Raw genomic sequence first — 21329 nt, 5'->3', positions numbered from 1 at the left:
CTGAAAAACGACGACAGCACTTGGCCTAACGCACCGGTAACATTCAATGAAGACGAAGTAACTAAAGAATTTCGATGTGAGGCGGTTCAGTGTTCGGCGGTCGAAAAAGAAACATTTGGAAGGTGGTTCGTTAAGCAGTTTTCAACATTCAGCGACATGGTTAGGAGGACGGCGTATTAGCGTCGGTATTTGAAGCCAATTCAGAAACGAACGCGAGTCGAAGGTTTCCTGACTACGGAAGAGCTCACAGAAGCGGAATTCGTCATTATTCTCCACGCACAGCAAGAAGACCTTTGAGAAGAATTGAAAGCACTCAAAAAGCAGCAGCCTGTTCCCCGAAGCTCGCAACGACGGTTTTTCAACCCGATGCTTCCAGAAGACAGTCTTATCCGAGGTGGTGGTCGACTCAGACATTCTAGCGAAGCAGAGAATACGAAGCATCCGATAGTTCTTCCAGCAAAACACCCGATACCTAACCAGAATGATTATAGAGCACTACCACAAGCGTTTGCTCCACGCCAGCCCGCAACTACTACTCGCAACAGTACGGCTCAAGCACTGCACACAAAATTTTCGAAGCCGAAAATTAGCAAAATTTTGCTCAAATTTGACCAGCTAGAAATTAAGCAATCAATTTAGCAATATTTTTTAACTAAAATTTTAGCAAACGAGCAAAAAAGTTAGCCGCCGCAGTTTTTACTCAATTTTTTAACAAAAACCGGAGGAAAAGATTGCCCGGATCCGTTATTTCATGTTTCTTTATTTTTTCTCTGGAGAATCATGGGAATGTTTGAATATTGAATAGAACACACAAATTTCATTCACTTATAATTTATTTTTTATTATTATTCTCACACTTTTCCTATCCTGGGAACGCACCTACTGGCGAGCGAAATGTCATGCCACCTTCATCAAAGAAAGCACCGGGGTGTTTGCCGGATGCAGCTTGTTGAAATTCCAGTTGTGGTTCTTCTTCATTACCGGACTGTTGCGGGTTTCGTGTTGCAGTTTAACCTGGTAGAAAACACACAAATTTGAAATGAAAAAATAGGAGAATCTTAACACTTTAAGATCGTACCTTACCTGTAAGCATCCGGTGTCGATTTAGCTACCATTTCGTCGTGGAGTTGGCCACCACAAGAACCATCAGCAACGAACATCCGGAACCGCACTTAATCGCGACAGCTTATTATTTTTTTCCCAACTGGCGCGGCGGCTCGTGCCTGTGAACAAAGCGGCTGAAAAACCTTCGTTTTACTAAAATCAAGTAAAATGACATTTTTTATTACTAAATTTAGCTTTTTGCTAACTCAACAGTAAAAAAATATTTTTGCTAACGGAAAGTAACAGCGAAATTTTGCTAAGTGGAGCCCCGAAAGTTTTGTGTGTGGCCACTTGGAGGTCGAAATATCACCCGGAATGTGGTAAATCAGTGTCAGCATTGTTTCCGGGTAAAGCCGAGAGCCATCCAGCAGTTCATGGGCGAACTTCCAGCAGCCCGAGTCACCTTTAGTCGCATTTTTGTAAACTACTTATGACGTCATCAAATTTCCAAACTGCGATCCACAACTGAGGCAAAACAAGAGAGAGAACCGAAAGATCCCTTGAGAGTGGCTACAGCATCCCAATTTTCTACTCAACGAGAGCAACACAACATCATCATCATCATCCCAATCGCTCCCAACAGAGTGCGACCGAGAATGATCATCATCCGAGGGGGAGGCGAGAAACGATCAACACATGAGGGGGAGGTGGGGGTATAGCCCAGAATCCACCCAACCAGAAGAAAGTTGTACAACCAGAAGATGATAATAGATTAAGTTAGTTACTTTTTATTATTACTTTTTATTCTTAATTATTCATAACCCTTCATTTCATGATTTTTTATTTTTCCTCAAAAATCATTTCATACAGTTGGAAATGATGAGTTGGGGAGATGAGGGCATAATGGTCACCTTAAGGAAAACGCTTATTTAACCATAGAGAACAGCTGTAATATGTGAATTACATCATTGTTTCGTGTTCAGACACTCAAATAGTTTATGGCCTAATTGGATGAAACTTGAAAAAGTAGATAAAAACGTTTAAAAATGCATTTTAAAAATTTTTGCCGAAAGCTGAAAACCAGTCACTGTAGAGGCATAATGAGAAACCCCCCGAGGCAGTATGAACACCATTAATGAAGGCATAATGAGCGTTTTCTGCCGGGGAATCTAGCAGCGAATTTGACTCGATGAAGCCAACTGACTAAAAGAGCTACAGATTAACTTGTACTGTCTGACGATTTGGCCTATTGGTAAGATGTCGGAGAGGTAATCAGTAGGCTCGAGTTCTATTCCTGGTCGAGGTGATTTTTTTTTCATTTATCATTCATGATCATGATTGCACTAAACGGTGAGGTGTAGATTCATCAAACAAAGCAATAACAGAATAATCTAGGTCTGTTTGTAGAATTCAAAGAATGAACATATGCTCATACATTATGTTTCTGGTGTTTTGTTTGACGGATAATGCTTTGATGCTATTAGCCGTATAATGTAACAATAAAAAAATCAATCATGAATGGTATGTGCAAAAAAAAATCCCCTCGAACAGGAATCGAACTCGAGTCTACGATTACCTCTCCGACACCTAACCAATAGGCCAAATCGACAGACGAAACAAGCCAAGCTGTAGCTCTCTTATTCAGTTGACTTCATCGAGTTGAATTCGCTGCTAGATTCCCCGGCAGAAAACGCTCATTATGCCTTCATTGATAGTGCTCTGTTCGCCTCCAGTGAACAAATTAAAGTAAAAACGCGTTTTAAAATTTATTATCGTGAAAAATCAAAAATTTTATGATGCTGAAAATTGAGAAACAATGTGTAGATCATGTTGCAGTGCGTACATTTCAGATCAAGATGATTTAAAGGTCATAAAAGCTTATTAGGTGGTGCTCAAAAATTATAATATTTTCGTCACTTGAGAACCCCGCTGGTTATTATTTAATATTTCTGTAAAGATGAAAAGGATATTTCTTTTTTGGTGAAAAATTAATACTATAGGTAGTACGAAACAAGTCTTTATGAAAATTTGTTTAAGAAAATACGTACTTATGTAGAAAAAAGGAGTGCTTTTTATGCCCTGGGTGCTCGTTATGCCCTCATCTCCCCTATCAATCGTTCGAGCGTTATATGAACTTCATAATGCCATATTTTCAAAGCAATCGAAAACTCCCAACTTTATTCAGAAAAAGTTTTCTAAAATGTTGATTATGGGTTTAATTGATTCTTAGAGTTAAAAACGGCATATTCTTCTTCTGAATTGATCATTATCATTGCTGATTACGAGATTACTAAGATTTATCCAAAAACTTATATTTATCCAACAATTGACTCAAAAAAGGGCTAAAATAATTAATTTTCTCTTAATTATAAAAAAAAAATAGCGCCTTTAAGTATACAATGTCTTTAGCTTTGAGACAAACTTTTAGAATTTTCTTCTTCTGTCAGCTATAAATTGTGAAATGAGAACAAACATGACCAAAATAGTCAACTAACATTCTATCTTGGGGTTTTGTTTGATTTTTATGCAAGGATTAGGGCTTCCTGAATAAAAGATCAAGTCACCTTTAATAGGGGATTGAGTCTCCCCTAACTTCAGAAAAATCGCAATTTTTTACTCTCACGAAAATGCTTCTAGTTCATCTACGGGTTGAAGTATCGTTCTAATTTTTGGAGCATAGAAATTTGAAGTTACAAGCTGTCAGAAAATGTAAAAGACGACGAGTTGCTAAATTTTTGCAAAAAGATATGGTAAAAATAAGAAAAGGAAGGGGATCAAGTATCCACACTCTCCCCTATATGTAACTTACGATTTGTTTCGATGTGGCACATGGAAGTACTGATAGCGAAGGCGATGTTATGGTTTTGCTCTTTCAATGGATTATGAAGGTTATGAAAAAATTGCACACTGCGCTCATTATGTTAGCGAATGACCCCGCTGTATGTAAGTGTATAAAAGCTATTTCCGAAAAAAAAAGACACTAAAAAGTACTTTGTGATAGCGATTTTTCAAGTCTGTTGTTTTCGATCGAACAAAAAAGTATGAAAACAATAATAAAGCTCTCAATGCTTCGTTTGAACTTAGATAGGAAGTTTCGACATTTAGACATCAACAAACAAATATTTAGAAAAATGAGATTTAGATAGTTTTATTTTCCTGATGATATGGGGCATGAATTTTGAGCATACCCTAACCGAAAGCCCCGGTTGGCCACATCTCCCTGATCATTCGCATTGGTGATGTAATACAGGTTAAAAGGAATTGTATTGCCTGTAAGTAGAGAATAGGAAAGTTATATAAATTTCTAATATATTTATTTGTTGAAAACCTACTAGTAATTGGATCCAGTCCCAAACCACAGAAGCGGTCGTTGTTGATCCCAGTTGGGTTGGGAATGATGAGATAATCCGTTGTACAAGCGACTCCCTGGGCTCCAACTGCCCCAGTTCCAAGGGTGGCTGCAGCCACGGCAGTTGCATCATTTGTCATCGTGAAGGCAAATGAGTCTCCCGTAGGCTGTAAAACAAGCATTTTAGATAAATGAAATAAAAATATTTAAAGAACCAGTGCACATTACCAGTGTATATGTTATCGAACACATTCCAGCGGCTGCAGCGATGCAAATTCCGTAGTTCTGATTGGCTAATTGTCGTGTTCCCGTCATACCAAGGGCGTTCAATGCGGGGTTAGCCGATGACCCGTAATTCAAACTGGCTACTTCGCCCGAACTTGAAAGGAAATATTGCAAACATCCGGCTGGAGCTTTGAAGGCACTGGTACACGATATCAGGCTAAGTTGTAAGTTCCAAATCCGCTGGAACGACGTCGATGCTGTAGTCATCACATTAATGTAGATGGGATTTGTTCCGCTGAATGTTACATAAACATGCTGTCCGTTATTATCTCCGCAGATCACAGGTACAGAGCTGGCCCCACCAGACACCTGGATATTATCGATCGCACAAACACCGTTGGCGTCCGGTTGAGAGATGGAAAAGGCTGTAAAGTCAATTCTTAGCTGGCAGATTGTAGCATCCGGAGGGACAACAGTGAAACTGCAACTGCAAGTAACATTTAAAGAGTACGTAACGGTTGACTATATGTTTAAGGCTAACATGAACAATAGACTGAGTCGATTTGGGGTCATTTTTGAATTTCTCAAACCCTGAGATCTAGAAAGCTTCGCTGTGGCTTAAAACTCGTCCATTATTTTTTGGAGAATTTTTAAGTAACGATTACATGAGTAATATTAAACTTTTAGGTTTGTATGGGAAAATTGGTTTTTGTGCCAATTTATAAATTCTCTATAGGAAATGTTTAATGGGGGATGTCTTTTGACATTAAAAAATAATAAACTCAATTGACATGACTGTTGGGTGCCTAGCGAGGTATTGAATGAATACTTTTCATGCAATACTTCGAGAGGCACCAGCAGCGATGTCAATTTTTTGTTTATCGATGCCAAAAGACATACCCCTGTTAAACAGTTAATTACTTTTTTGCCATGTAAGATACGAAGTTACGGTGTACAGCAAAGTTATTTAGCGGAAAATTTGCTTTAGAGAATTTATAAATTGGCACAAAAACCATGGAAGGCTCGGTTCCACAGAAGGAACCAAAAGTGATGCTATTTCTTCAGTACAAAACTTTCAATTTTCCAATAAATGTAAACCTTAAAGTTCCAATTTACTCATGCAAACGTTACTTAAAAATTTGGCAAAAAATCTTGGATGAGTTTCAAATCACAACGAAGAATTTTAGGCCCCAGGGTTTAAGAAATTAAAAAATGACCCCAAATCGACTCAGTCTAATAAACAATACTTACGATCCTCCGCCATTGTAAGGAACAGGATAACCAGAATTTTGGAAATAGGTTACATTGTTGGATCCAGAAGAACCACAGGTACTAAAATCTGTAAATAGAAAAAAGCGGACTTTTTCAATCTGTAATCAAGTGTTCAGCTAGGACGTTTGAATATTCTCAAATCTCAATCTCAATCTTTCTACTGCATTCTTCCATCCTTCAAGTCTAAAGGAAAAATGATTCATTCCAAAATATTGAAAATTTACGTAAAATTAGCTGACTCGGCAAACTTTGTTGAGCCTTTGATTTAAAAAAAAAAAATCGTGTATGTAAAAGGTAAATGATTATACATGTTCATGAAATTGGATTGGTTTCTGCAAAATGGGGTGAATCGGGCCAATTTCGGACTATTTATGTAATATTTCTGTCAAGTTTTATTAAGTGGACCTTAACACTGCCGGAAGCAGAATTGAACATATCAATAAGCCACTGTCCCTTTTCACCCAACTTGGGGGGTAAACAGAAATAGCTGTTTAAAATTAATAGTAACACGCCCAAGTAACAATTTAGGTTTTCTAAGGGACTTCCTACCAACTATAAATTAAAGCTATAAAACCACGGCCGGTTATATAAGGATCAATAAAACTGCAATACAACGCTTAATAACACAAAAAGGCCCTTCTGCAGTAGGTTCTGTAGCGCAAATTATAAAACCTTAGTAAGCCAAATTCAAAAGCTCTTTATAAATTGCGCTTATGAAACCTATTGATTATATTATTTTCATCTACAAATAATTCTGCTCCGGAATAAGGATCCTGGTAATAATTTTTAAAACAAATTAATCTCGTTCAAAATAAATATAAAAATAAAATAAAACACAAAGCTAATACCTGTTCTTTATCATTTTATTCAATAAATAAATGTTATTTTCTCATCCTGAATTTTCTTTACCTGTTGATTTTTCTCTTGCGCATTCAAATTTACCGCAAATAGGTATGAGATAATTTGAGAAAAATGAGGGGCCTGCTGAAATTCGTCCTTTTTAAGAATAAATATCAGATTAATCAGACTAAATGAATTTTATTTTCAATTTTAGAATCTTTCATGTGAATGGTAAACATTTTTTCAACATTATCACAGTCGTAAGGATGTCCAAGCTCATAAAAAACATGAACAAGATAAGTGTTTTTTTTCTAAAATAGATATACATCGTTAATATATTCATCATTATTTTTCGTACAAATAGCGCTAATACATGAAATTAATAATAGTCGATATTGAACGCTTAAAAAACGATTTTGTTTTTTATAAATTACTTATCGAACTTATACACTTTTACATAACTTTTTTGTCTTATTGAAGAGTGTGGAATAACAAAAAGCACCTTGAACGGCATTCTATAAACCGACAAAGTTATATAGCAGTCTGTGAGCCTTTCCTACAAAACTGCTTTAGGTTCGATGCGTTTTTTTGAAGCATTTTGTTAATTCTTATAAGTACAAAACGCTTCAAGGCCCTCTCGAAAATATTACCAAAAGAATATTACATGTACCTTATAAAACTTTTCGGATTCGAATAATGTTGACGGTAGAGGAATTGATAATCAAATAAAACTTTCAAAAACATTTGTTTAAAATTTTTATTATTCCAAGAATTATTTCACAATGTTTCATGTACACAGGAATGTTTTTCTCAAACTTTACTTTACACTTTTTTCTGATCATTTTCTGACTTATATCTTAGAAAATTATAAATTCATTGCGGCTCAGAACAAACAGAACAATTGCATCTGAGGAGGCTCCAAAACAAAACTACGCACTCCTAGCAGGTGATCAAATATTCAGTATGCCACCGTTCCGGATGATTGAAGAAATGAATTTAATCCTTTGTTGTTCTCATAAAATTAATTGAACACAATTATTCATACTGTTCACTTAGAAAATCACAATATTCTTGAGAGACAACCTTACTTTTCGATTATTTTCACGTAAAACTGCAATTATCGGTAATCAAGACAAATTCCAGTGAGATGTACATTTCCAGTGTATAATTCCACTGAGCAGCATTCCATTCCTTTTTTGACAAGGGACGACGTCAATTTCATCCGTTGTTGTGCCAGGCAAACGCGAAAACACTTATTCCTTCCTTTGCTTTCGAAAAACATCCTATTGTTGACGTTTTGGTCGATTACTGCATAACTTTGTTTTATAAACCCTTTATCTGGCCAAATACCCCTTACAAGCTTATTTTGGCATATAGAGGGATTTGCTCCATATAAACGTTTTAAAAAGGCTACAATTAGTCAATAAGCAACATTTATAAAACAGAAGTTTCTGGCAAAGACCTTATAAGAACAAGGGTACTGAGAAAGTATATAAAAAGGCTTTTATAAATCAAAACAGGTTTGTATGAAGGTATTTCTTGACTTTTTCAAAAGGTAAATATTTTGAGATATAAAAATGTTTTATAGCATGCACAAAGAGTCAAATAAAAAAATAACCAGAAAAATTTATTGCTGTTTCATAGATTGCCTTTATAAGACACTTGTAGCTGTCCTGGAGTAAAGTCGTGAAAAGGTTTCCAATGAATACATTTTAAAATAGTTATCGGTATTATACATCACTTATAAGACTCCTTGCAAAAATTTTAAAACCTATTTTACTTTTGTGTGTTACTTGGGACATCCCAATCTTTTTTTTTCTTCTTTGACCGAGTTTTTAAGTAGGGCCGGACACTCGGCCGAAGGCTGATAGACTGAAAGATGTTAGGCTGAAGGTCACCAGGCCGAATGGCTTAAAAGGCCGACGGATGTTCGGCCGAATAGGACAATAGGCCGAATGGGACATTAAGCCGAAGGTTATTTGACTGAATATTATTTGGGCGAATGGATGTTAGGCCGAATGGTCACTAGGCCGAATGGTCGTAAGGCCGAGAGGTCGTGAGGCCGAAAGGTCGTAAGGCCGAATGGTCGTCGGACCAAATAGTCGTAAGGGCGAATGGATGCTAGGCCGAAAGGTCGTTAGGCCGAATGGTCGTACGGCAGAATGGACTATTGGCCGAATCGATACTAGAAGGTCATAAAGCCGAATAGCCACTAGACCGAATGGTTGTTAGGCTGAATGGTCATTGGGCCGAATTTATGCTAGGCCTTTAAGATGTCTTATTATCGCTTTCTTACATGTTAGGCCGATCAGTAGTTAGGACGAATGGTCGTTAGGCCGAATAGCCATCAGGCCGAATTGTCATCAGGCCGAATGGATGCAAGGCCGTATTCGACCATTCGGCTTCGCGACCATTCGGCCTATCGTCCATTCGGCTTTACGACCATTCAGCACGCAGAAAAAACATTTTTTATTTCAAAGGAAAGTGCCGCAAAAACAAAGGATTTTTTCCTTTGATTTTGGGATAAATAAAAGATCCTTTGATTCAAATGCATTTTCTTTTGTGTCAAAGAATTTTTCTTTTGAAAAATCTTTGATTCAAAATATTAATGTTTTGATACAAAAACCAGTTTAATTTGATTCAAAGTTATTTTCTTTTGCTCAAATGTAATTAAGATATAGATTTAAAACCATTTATTCATTGAACCATTTTCCATTTATTCCAATTGGAAGAAATTTTTTTCCTGTTGTGTCGAAGTTCCTATTAGGAGTTTGAATAGTAAAAAAGTAAAAAGAAACAGTTTTAAATCTTAAATTCTTTATTATTCACAAACTCATAAAACATTGGTTCACTATCATCGAGTCGGGTCCCTTATTATTCCGGTAATTTTTGGATGGTGAAGAGGCGTACACAGGTTTTATAGCAGTTACAAACAGCTTAACTGAAATTTTATTACTGTTAGTTGTGAAACTTTAGAAATTTGCGCTAAATTCATACTCACAAATTATTGGTAAACCTTTCTCCTTCAAAATAGCTTTCCGTTCTTCTAACGGACTACGTTTGGCCTTATTCAAGGCAACTTTAAGGCTGTCTTATAATCGACCTAATCAGCGAAGAGGAATTGGTAAGTATTTTGTCGGTTCATTTCTAATTAGATATTAGGGGAAGGTTTCCTAAATGCGCATGTTGGGTAATATGCGCATACAGCCGATTGATGATATGGCTGGAGATTCATCATATCTAATCAGTGCAGTTTGAGAGTAACACGCTTTTAACACATGGCATGAAAAAAATAAATTGTTATATAAAGTCGAAAAAATTTAAAAATTCAAACAAGATTTTTGTCAGTTTTGTTAGAATATATTGAACTTTAATTATCGTGTGTACAGATTCTGGGAACAAAAATTTTGATGGTTTTTCTTTCTTATTTATCTGGAAATCGGAAATTCAACAAATTGGAGCTTTTGACAAAGTTGTAAATGATAAGACATTGGAATAAGAGACAGGTTCTGAATGCCCATACCAAGGCAGGTTAAATGCCTATATCAAGAAAAATAGATTAGTTTTATAATTTTTTTACTTTTTATCATTGAAACATTAAATCTACGCCCAAATCCCGATCTTACAGTGAAAAAATATGAACTTCATACCGATCCGATAAAAATACGATATAAACAAAATATTACCATGAAATATGGCCAAATGGCATACTTAACTATAATTCATTCAAAAGAACTAGTGATGTAAAAAATTTCACCGAAATTTCAGCCTTGACGTATGCTTAATATCCGTTTCTAACATTTTCAATGAAATAATATCAAAATATTGCGAGTGTTAATGAAATATAGCTAAAAACATAAATATGCGCATTTAGCCCGCCAGTTTCGGAAATCGGCTATTTTGACTTCTTTTATTATAAAATTATTTTCACAAAAACCATAAGAGATTTTAACAGAAAAATTGCTCTAACGTATATAAAACAGATGTCCGCTCATGTGTATATAGTTTTCAGACTCCTATCTATTGGAATATGGGAGAAAATGAGTGCTTTCCTTAATATGCGCATATAGCCCGCCTCTCCCCTACTTCTTGTACTCACGGTTCTCTACTTTTTTTCTTTTCCAGATATCGATTATGCACAGCACATTTCTCACTAACTGGCCTGAATTAGTAATATGATCGTTAGGTGATTCTTTAATAGAATAGTTTTGCTTTACTACTTACGATCTCAAATAAACATGTGTTGGATAGGAGAATCACCGTATTACGGTTAGATCGACCTGGATATATCTCCTAGCAGGATCTAAGGATTAATTTCAGTTATTTTATGAACTGCTTATGCATAATTTCAATCTACTCACATTACCCAAGAGAATCAAATGAATTTATCCAGATACGAAGCTATCTAATTCCTTTTTACTTGAGGACTTTGTAAATTACTATCCGAACTTGGCTATCTTCAAAACCAGGTGGTTTTCTAATTGACAACGTGGGTTTTATCTTTGTTTATATCTAGGTTTTCTTTTCTACCACACCAGCGACCTGACATTTGCCTACTCATGTGACGCCCGACTACTGTGGGTCACATCAACACCCCCCACCCGTAACTCCTTCAAGTCCGTTGCTTGAACGGTTTTACTTCCTGCTCCTAACTCTAACACAGCTAAGTTAACAACGCTGCGTCGATTCACACCATTTCCAGTTCGGATCAATGCTTGACGTACTTTCCCATCCTGTCCCTCAAGCACCTCTTCAACGATACCTCGAACCCACTGCTTCCGGTCCTTTCCAGTGACGACGAAAACAAGATCGTTTTTTTGAAGTTTTCTTATCTCTTGAAACCACTTTGTACGCTGATTAATCGATGGTAGATATTCTTTGATCCATCGCTGCCACATCTTATCAGCTAGGAACTGCGCTCGATGGAAGATACTCTTCAAAGCATCCGCCAACTCAGTTTCCGTCGTTGGTTGAAAATCCTCTGCTTTGACTGTTCGCAAAAAATGATTTGGCGTAAGCGCTTCTTCACATGAGTCGTCTTGCGGTTTATAAGTGAGTGGTCGTAAATTAATCATCTCCTGCACTTCTGACAATGTAGTCCATAGGATTTCATCCGTCAATTTCCTCCCATCATTCAAGGCTTTCATCGCTTCTTTAACGGACCTGACCATCCTTTCCCAGATACCCCCCATGTGAGGAGTTCCAGGAGGATTAAAGTGCCATTTGGTTCGGGAAGATACAATCGCTTCAGCACAATTATAGTTCACTTGTTTGCACATTTCATTCCAAGCTCCAGTAAAGTTGGTCCCATTGTCTGAAAAAAATTCTTGAGGGGTACCTTGTCTGCACATAAATCTACGAATAGCCATCAGGCACGACTGTGTAGACAGACTATAGACCACTTCGAGGTGAATTGCTCTAACTGACAAGCATGTGAAAACCGCAACCCATCTTTTCTCCACCCGACGTCCGACCGTAATTCCAAGGGGCCCCAGATAGTCTACGCCTACAGCTTGAAATGGTCCAAGCTGGGGTGTTATGCGCTGTATTGGCAAAGGCGACATCAATGGTACATGTGGTACACAACGGTGAACCTTGCACCACATACAGTCTTTAGCTACGAGACGAATGGCACGGCGCAATCCTGGAATGCAAAATTTTTGATTCACCTCATTGAATACGGTTTCACGATTAGCGTGACCGAAACGTTCATGATACTGCTGTAAAAGTCTTAAGGTGATGACATGACCTCTAGGTAAGATGATCGGAAACCGTTGATCAAATGGCAAGTATTCTGCTCTTTCAGTGCGGCCATTCACCCGCAAAACACCTTCATTATCAAGCATAGGAGACAACTTGTACAATTTACTTGATTTTCTTAAACGATATTTCAAACTGTTCTTCCTTTCTTCTAGAACCTGCTGTAAAGTGTGCAACTCTTCAGGAAAACTATCGTGCTGGGCTTGCTTCCACAGAATTATCTCAGCTCTTTTCAGTTCATCACAGTCAAGTGGACATATTTCGCAATTTATCTTCTTCAGCAGCAGTTTTTCTTGTAGTCCCTCAGCCTTGGAACATAATATTGGTTCACCATTCTTCTTGCGTTTCAAATTGCAAATGAACCTGTAAATTGTTGCTACGATTCGTAATGATCGATTCCACGTTGAGTATTTTCCCACGTCAATGACTGAGTTTTCCGGAACGGTCTCATGAAGTGACAAAAAACATTGTTTTATCTCTTCTGTAGTGTTGATCGGTTGTCTTATTTGTTCAGGCCAATGGTTTTCCAAATCGTACAAGAAGGCAGGCCCTCGGAACCATGGACCGTTCGAGTCCAGGGGGGAGCATGAATTCCATTTAGTGAGAACATCCGCTATATTTAGTTTGGTAGGAACCCATCGCCAGTCTGAAACATTAGTCAACTCCTGTATTCCCGCGATTCTAAAGGATACAAATTGCTGGTAGTTTCGTGCCTCAGACGTTATCCAACTAAGTACAGTCTGAGAATCCGTCCACAAGAAACATCGTGTAGCGTTCAGACTATGGTTTTTCTTCACTATTGTCATTATCTTCGCCCCGCGGACCGCTGCCATGAGCTCGAGACGCGGGACCGAAACGCGCTTCAAAGGTGCTACCTTCACACTTGACATTACCAAAGAAACTTTTATACCACCGGCCCAATGGATTCGGAAGTAGGCTGCACACCCATAGGCATGCTCACTGGCGTCCGTGAACACGTGTATTTCCAGGATTTGAATTTCATTTGAACGGAGATTTCCTAGATAACAACGCTCAATACGAAGGTTTTCGACTTCATGAAGAACACTGGTCCACCTCTTCCATTTGGCTAACGAATCATCGTCAACCGGATCATCCCACTCACAACCGGACCGCCAGAGGTCTTGAATTAAAATTCTCCCATGTATTGTGAATGGAGAGAGCAGGCCTAAGGGGTCAAAAAAACCCATCACGCAGCTTAGTACTATGCGCTTCGTGGGTCGCGATTCTCCTGTCAGATAACATTGCATATTTTCTCGGTGTGCAGTAGAAAATGAGAAGACGTCGTCGTGCGGGTTCCACACTATTCCCAGAACTCGCTCATTGTCCGTTTCCTTATTTCGGTTGAAGTGGATATTGCAATCAGTTTCCGGTTCACCTATTCCTGCTAGGACAGTTTTGGAGTTAGACACCCAATTTCGAATGTCGAATCCGCCTTTGCTGTGAACGTACCGCACTTCAGTCGCCAGCTGGATCGCTTCTTCCGGAGTGTCAGTACTGTGATAGTAATCATCGAAATAGTGATTATACAGTATCGCATTTGCTGCTTCAGGATAATCCGTGGCGAACTCGTTCGCGTTACGATTTTTTATAAACTGTGCCGAGCATGGAGAGCACGCAGCTCCAAAGGTTGCTACATCCATGACGTAGATCGTTGGTGGCTTAGAAGTGTCTTTCCGGAATAAAAATCGCTGCGCTTGTTTGTCCTCAGCTCTTATACGAATTTGGTGGTACATTTCCCGTATATCTGCACCGAAGGCAACTGGTCGTTCGCGGAATCGGCAGATGACAGCAGGCAGAGATACCATCATGTCAGGACCCTTGAGCAATTGAGTGTTCAATGAGATACCATTAACGGTTGCGGCGGCGTCCCAAACTAGACGCACTTTACCAGGCTTTTTTGGGTTAAGAACAACGTTCAGGGGTAAATACCAAGTTTTATGGATATCAGTTTTGACCAATTCATCGGAGGTGATTTCGTGGGCATAGCCTTTCTGTAAATATTCCTCAATTTGTTTGCAGACGGTTTTATGTAACTCTGGTGTTTTTGCTAATCTTCTTTCTAGTTGCTGCATACGACCAAAGGCCATCCCGTAACTTTCCGGAAACCAGACATCACATTTGCTCCAGAGCAGTCCCGTTTCAAATCGATCGCCGATGCGTACGGTCGTTTTTTCGAGGATTTCGCGAGCTCTTTGATTGTCCTTGGATTCAGTAGCCATCGCCACTGCGGATTCCTCTACGGCGTATTGGAACTTAATCAAGTCATGAATTTCTTGATTAGTAGGTTCTTCGTGAATCTCTACGTATTCACTTGGGCCACTTGCTGGTGTATGTTTTATTGGGCCGTATATCGACCAGCCTAGTTTAGACCGTACACCAATTGGATCGCCGATGTTTCCGATTTTTGTCTCCAACGGTGCGATAACGTCTAAATTGTTAAGACCAATCAGAATGCCAGGTCGTGCTTCACGATAAGATTGTACTGGTATTTCTTTTAATAAAGGATACTGTTCCTTTAAATTGTCGGAACACAAATGTTGAACGGGCAGACGAAGCTGTGATACCGTTCTTACGTCTCGAAGCAACCACCGTTTATTATCACCTTTGGGTGAAATTTGAATGTCGGCACGCAAGGAGTCCTTTTCGGTTCGCGAAATATCTGCAGTCCATCTGATGGTTAATTGTTCTCTTTCTCCAATTAACGCAATTTTTTTTGCAAGAGTTTTTTCAATAAGGGTTACGGAAGCACCCTCATCAAGGAATGCCAACGTATCTACGACAGATTTCCCGAAATGCAGGTACACCGGAACTACTCGGAACATAACCCCAGAGGATGTTGGAAAATGTGCATTCAGGACGACTTCTGACTGACCAGTAGGATGGAGAAGGGGGTGGTGGCGCTCACGACATTCCCCAACATCGCAATGTATACGGTGAAATCTACATGGAAGTCTGCCATGATCATTTAGACATATGTGACAGAGTTTCCATTTTTCAGCGAGTTCAAAGCGTTGCTCTTCTGGCATTCTTTTGAAAACGTCGCAGAAACGAAGACGGTGATCAGTCCGACCACAAGCTTTGCACGGTTTTGAAACATTGTGAGTCTCCAGATCACCATTGGTGTGACTGAATACTACGGCTTTGTCCTTAGTTTTATATTTTTGTAAATCCAATGCTGCGCTCACGTCAACGTTTGTCTCACAAATTTCAGTTACTGCAGTATAGTTCCCGATTACGATATTCCGGACAAATTAAGGACACTATTTTTCTGACTTAAAATACATATTTATTAGGTGATATGGAAAGCGGTTAGAAATACGACCGTTCTAAGCGGGGAGAGAACTCGAATTGGGATTCGATGTCTCCATATCGAGGGGTGCCTCGATGTCACTTCACTCATACATTACACCCCCCGTCTTAACTTGAAAAACATCTGCTAATAGCAAACATCTGTAAAAACGGTTTAACCTTTGAAAATTCTTCCTTGCTTGTCTCGCAGTCTCCAGAAACCTCTGGCGAAACCACTAACGACCAATCCAGCTTCAGCATCATCTTCGCTCGAAAACCCTTCTTCTTGTTCTGAGCTATCTTCTTCATTTGGGGTGAAATAGCCTTCATTTTCAGCTGAGCTTAGTTCCTCAACTTCTCGCTCAACAGAACCATTCGTATTAAGGGGCACTTCCTTAGTTCTGTCAATTTCAGGTACTGTATCCACTACACTCTCTTCGTTATTTACGACGGAACCCGATGGACTTGCAGACACGTTATCAACAACTAAACCTGAGTTGAAAGATCTTTTCACCGGCATCGACGCTGTGGCTATTGAAGATGACCCCGGCTTTGGTTCTTTCGGGGAAACAACCAGTTCTCCGCTCCCCAACAGTCGAGTGTCCTTTTTTAGCTGATCAAGGTGACGTTTTATAATGCGCCCGGAATGCTCTAGCCGAACATAATAGTTTCTCGGTCCTGAGATAGATGTCACAATCGCTGGGGTCCACGACACTTTATTCGGATTACTATAGTCTCTAGAAATAACCCTCTCCCCTATCTCAAATGTTTCTACCCGAGTCCCACGATAATTGCGCATTTGAGATTGCTGTTTCTGAGCAATTCGTTCCTTAACCGAGACAGCCACCTGATTATCTTCCGTCAAAATACTCGGCTTCAACAAATCCAACGTCGTTCTAATGTCTCTTCCCAACATCATTTGAGCCGGAGACACCTCGGTAGTGCAGTGATTAGCCTTTCGATAACCAATCAAGAAGTTTGTAACAATACTACTCACACATTTCTTCCCCTCTTGCAAACACTTAATTAGAGAGTTCTTGAAAGTCTTCACCATGTTTTCTGCCGCACCATTAGTAGAAGGATGACCCGGACTTGTGAGCTTATGGGTAATACCATTTGCCTTGAGGAATTTTTGAATATCGGAAGCTAAGAACTGTGTACCGTTATCACTTACTAATTCATCAAACAATCCAAACCTCGCAATACACTCGGTTAGTTTTTCCAAAACAAATGCGGATGTACAGTTTTTTGTAGGAAAAACCTCTACCCATTTAGAAAGCGCATCAACGATCAAAAGAAAACTCATTCCTTTTACAGGCCCCGCGAAATCCACATGTACACGACTCCAAACCTTTCGGGGTGAACTCCAAGGAATCAGTTTGGCCTTTGGTGGACTTTGAGTATTGAAAAGACACACCGAACAGTTTCGTACATAATCTTCCAGCTGAACATCAATACCCGGCCACCATACACTCGAGCGCGCGACACTTTTACACTTCACGATACCGAGATGCGACTGATGTATTTGTGCCAATACCAAACTTCTTAAAGCCTTTGGAACTACGACTCTGTGTCCACGCATTACGACTCCATTTTCTAGTGAAAGCTCGTCAAAAACAGTTTTATATGGACTGTCTTTCAATTCACTTAAAGATGCCTCACCACGTAAAACCTTTGTAACTATATGTATCTCGCAGTCGTTTTTCGACTCAGTGATCAATGTTTGCACAGTCAACGGATCAACAGTTTCTTGGTTAATGAAGTTCAAATAAGAATCCTCTTCCTTCCAAAGCTTCCAAGATTCCGTTGGAAAGCGTGATGCAAAATCAGCTATGTTTTGCTCCGACTTCACGTGTTCGATGCCATAATTAAAACCAGACAAAAAATGAGCCCACCTTTGCATTCTACTAGCTGCGATTGTCGGAACACCTTTCTGAGGGTGTAACAATCTAAGGAGTGGTTTATGATCTGTTCTTATCAGGAATCTATTTCCCACCAAGTACAAGAAAAATTTGTTCACACCATACATAATAGCCAGTGCTTCTTTATCTATGACACTGTAGTTCTTTTCAGATGAATGTAAAATACGAGAAGCATAAGCCACTGGCCTTTCAATGCCTGTTTTACTCTTCTGACTAAGCACGGCGGACACTCCTTCATTCGATGCATCACAAATTAAAATGATTTCTAAACTGGGATCAAAATGAGCGAGTGAAACATCCTTACAAATCTCGTCCTTGATCCGTTTGAACGCTACGCTGCATTCGTTGGTCCACACAAATGTCTCTCCCTTCCTCAGTAACACATACATAGGAGCCATTATGCTTGCCACATCCCTCACAAACCTCGCATAATAGTTCACGAGACCAGCGAAAGCTCGCACTTCGGTGACATTTTGCGGCTCTCTGGCATCCCTTATAGCTCTAATTCTATCATCCGTTTTCCGAACCCCGTTTTTGTCTATCGTATATCCCAAAAACGTTATCCCCGACTTGAAAAATTCACATTTTTCTTTATTCAATTTCAAACCCGCACAAAGTAACGCTTGGAATACCAGCCCCAATCTTGTCAAATGTTCTCGCTTCGTGCTTCCCGTAACCACAATATCGTCCAAGAAATTTTGAACACCTTCGATACCAGATAGCAACTTCTCCAACTCTTTTTGAACAATGCCAGAGGCCGGCCTTATTCCGAAAGGCAACCGATTCATTCGATAAACCCCTTGGATCGTTGAAATCGCACATAAGTCTCTCGAAGACACATCCAGCATGAATTGATTGTAACATTTAGATAAATCCAGTTTTGAGAAATATTGCGCCCCATTAAGTTTCGTCAAAATCTCGTCTACAGTTGGTAATGGGTGCTTCACATCTTTCACTTCCCTATTAACAGTTACTTTGTAATCGCCACATAGTCGCAAACTGCCATCTGATTTCAGTACCGGTACAAGTGGCGTTCCCCACAACGATGTGTTGCACTTCGATATTATTCCCAGGTTTTCCATATTATCCAATTCCTGTGCCATAAGGTCTCGAAATTTAAAAGGAACTGGCCGAGGATTCTTAAAAATTGGTGTTGCTTTTTCGTCCACTTCAATTTTCACCTCACGGTACTTGTAACACCCCAACTTGTTCGAAAACAACTCTGAATATTTCTCAATCAATTTACTTAGATCCATATCATTGCACTGCTGGATGTTTTTGATCACCGAAAACTGAATACCAAAAGCCCTTACGAAATTTCGCCCCACTAACGGAGGACCACCTTTTTCAACAACAACGAAAACCACCGATTTTTCCTTATTTTCGAACTTCACACTTGGACTGATTGCCCCCTTCACTAGCAATGCTCTTCCATCATAGCCCACCAGTTTCACCATCGTTTTACGCAACTCGCAATGGCTCAAATATTTCACGAAGAAATCCCAAGAAACCACCGATATTGCCGCACCTGTGTCCAATTCCATGGCATACTTTTCACCCCCAATAAACACTTCCAGCTTGATTGGTCGTTCGATTTCTTTTACGCCATCAATCGAATAAATTTCAATTGCTTTCGACTCACTCAAATAATTTTCCTGTACAACCGATTGGCTCTCCTCCCCCAATCCCGCTTTTTCTCCATCAAGCCCTTCAGCAACATAATTTGCTCGTTGTATACCACACGCTGCTCGAATGTGGCCCTTCTTGTTGCACTTTTTACACACATACTCTCGAAAACGACAAACCCGCCAAAAATGGCCAGATTCGTTGCAAGCAAAACACTTCATGCTTTCTCGCTTCCGCTGCGGTGGCTGAGATGAATCGGCCTTCTTTTTCCAGTTGGAATACACATCACTTTTACCTTTCACATAGTATTGGTGCGATATCTGTGATGCACTCTCGATCTCGTATTTCAACGCAATTTCTTGCGCTCTCTCCAACGTCAGGTTCTCGTTCTCCTCGCAAATTCTATCGTAAGCCTTTCCGTCCAAGCCATCGATAAATTTGTTCACCAAATTATGTTGCAGATGAACACCGAATTTGCAACTAGCAGCCAGATTTTTCAGTCTCACAATCCATTCGTTTACCGTTTCTGAGCCATTCTCTCCCCTTTTGGCTCGAGCAAAAACCCGTCGATCCTTGTGAATAATCACTGGCGGTGTAAAATGCGTCGACAACAGATTACATAAGTCAGCATACGACTTGTCCTTAGGTTGATCGGGGGTGCACAAATCACGCAGTAGCTTATACGTTTTCGCACTCAGTTGATTAATCAGCAAGGCTTTCTTCACTTCTTCTTTCACACCGTTGCTCACGAAATATTGCTCCAACTGTTCTTTGTAGAGCTCCCATTCTTCCGATTCGCCGTCAAAATGGCGAAATGCTAGTGACGCCGCCATGATAGTTCCAAAATTTTCTTTCGTAACTATTTCCACTGTAGGTTCTTTATTCACTTGACTCGTCGCCAATGCAGTATAGTTCCCGATTACGATATTCCGGACAAATTAAGGACACTATTTTTCTGACTTAAAATACATATTTATTAGGTGATATGGAAAGCGGTTAGAAATACGACCGTTCTAAGCGGGGAGAGAACTCGAATTGGGATTCGATGTCTCCATATCGAGGGGTGCCTCGATGTCACTTCACTCATACATTACAGTTACTATCTTGGAAAGAAATTTGGCAAACGTACGAAGATTAATGGCTGACTTTCTTTTCTTGTAACGCGCCCATTCCCGGATGTTGACTGCTGGCAATTTGTTTATAAGCTCCTGAATTAACGTCGGATTGACAAGGTGGTTATACAGTTCAGCTGCCTCCAGGTGGTCGCAAAGCTGCTCCACCGCGTTCTCAAATGGAATATACGAAGCTAGCTTATCTGGTTTAGGTGATTCCAACTTAAGCACCTTGTCCAAAAAATGTTGCAGTAGCAACTCAGGGCGACCATACAATTTACGTAGTTTCTCAAGTGCTTTCGAAACGGTTTTTGGATACAATAATAATCCGCGGACACTTTCTAAGGCAGGTCCCTTCACGCTTTCCTGCAGACGGACCAAGTTCTCTACGTCGTTGTAGCCACATGCCTCAGTTGATGAGGTGTAGCTACTAATAAAAAGTGGCCACTCTTCTGCTTTTCCTGAGAACGATGGCAATCTGCGGTTGATCCCATTTCTAGCTGACAACTGTGCCTTAGAAGGGACAGTGCGACGTGTCTTCAATCCGTGTGAAGCTACTGCCCTCGAGCTGTAACACGAAGTTCGCGAAGATATCTGTTCTACATCCTCTTCTTCAAAATCCGATTGAGAGCTTGAACATTCAGATTCGGAAGAGGTTGTGGATTGTCGTTCCGATAGTTCAACACGCTTTTCTTTGGACAGAAACTCCATTTTCTGTTTAGACTGACGCAAAGGGGTTGAAGTTTTTGGGACCTGACTTTTCGGCATATTGTGCAAAGAACCTAAGCTCAGCTCCGCCAGTTCATCATCTATAGCATTCATTCGCATCCGGTTAGACTCGTGCATCGTTTTCATTTGTTCCAATTGTAA

General features: G+C 39.7%; 2 protein-coding genes across 2 annotated transcripts; both read right to left on the bottom strand.

Moving 5' to 3' along the window:
* Nucleotides 1-897: 897 nt before the first annotated feature.
* On the bottom strand, nt 898-15333 carry LOC129752812 (uncharacterized). The gene is made up of 5 exons (XM_055748590.1): nt 11288-15333; nt 4622-5105; nt 4377-4560; nt 4233-4314; nt 898-985 (listed from the first exon to the last, which is right to left on the bottom strand). Exons 1-5 carry the CDS (start codon nt 15331-15333, stop codon nt 898-900), a joined length of 4884 nt encoding a protein of 1627 aa, XP_055604565.1.
* Nucleotides 15334-15974: 641 nt separating this feature from the next.
* On the bottom strand, nt 15975-20180 carry LOC129752811 (uncharacterized protein K02A2.6-like). The gene has a single exon (XM_055748589.1). It carries the CDS (start codon nt 20178-20180, stop codon nt 15975-15977), a length of 4206 nt encoding a protein of 1401 aa, XP_055604564.1.
* Nucleotides 20181-21329: the final 1149 nt, after the last annotated feature.

This window comes from Uranotaenia lowii, chromosome 3 (genome assembly GCF_029784155.1).
Source record: "Uranotaenia lowii strain MFRU-FL chromosome 3, ASM2978415v1, whole genome shotgun sequence".
NCBI lineage: Eukaryota > Metazoa > Arthropoda > Insecta > Diptera > Culicidae > Uranotaenia > Uranotaenia lowii.
This window is presented reverse-complemented; position numbering and strand designations above follow the sequence as displayed.

What these genes read in the sequence shown, in the direction of transcription:
- LOC129752812 (XM_055748590.1), bottom strand. Translation starts at nt 15,333, where the DNA reads ATGTTCCGAGTAGTTCCGGTGTACCTGCATTTCGGGAAATCTGTCGTA. An exon ending in GTTCGATAACATATACACTG is followed by an intron (nt 4,561 to 4,621) that starts GTAATGTGCACT and finishes CTTGTTTTACAG; the next exon opens with CCTACGGGAGACTCATTTGC. An exon ending in GGGACTGGATCCAATTACTA is followed by an intron (nt 4,315 to 4,376) that starts GTAGGTTTTCAA and finishes CTCTACTTACAG; the next exon opens with GCAATACAATTCCTTTTAAC.
- LOC129752811 (XM_055748589.1), bottom strand. Translation starts at nt 20,180, where the DNA reads ATGGCGGCGTCACTAGCATTTCGCCATTTTGACGGCGAATCGGAAGAA.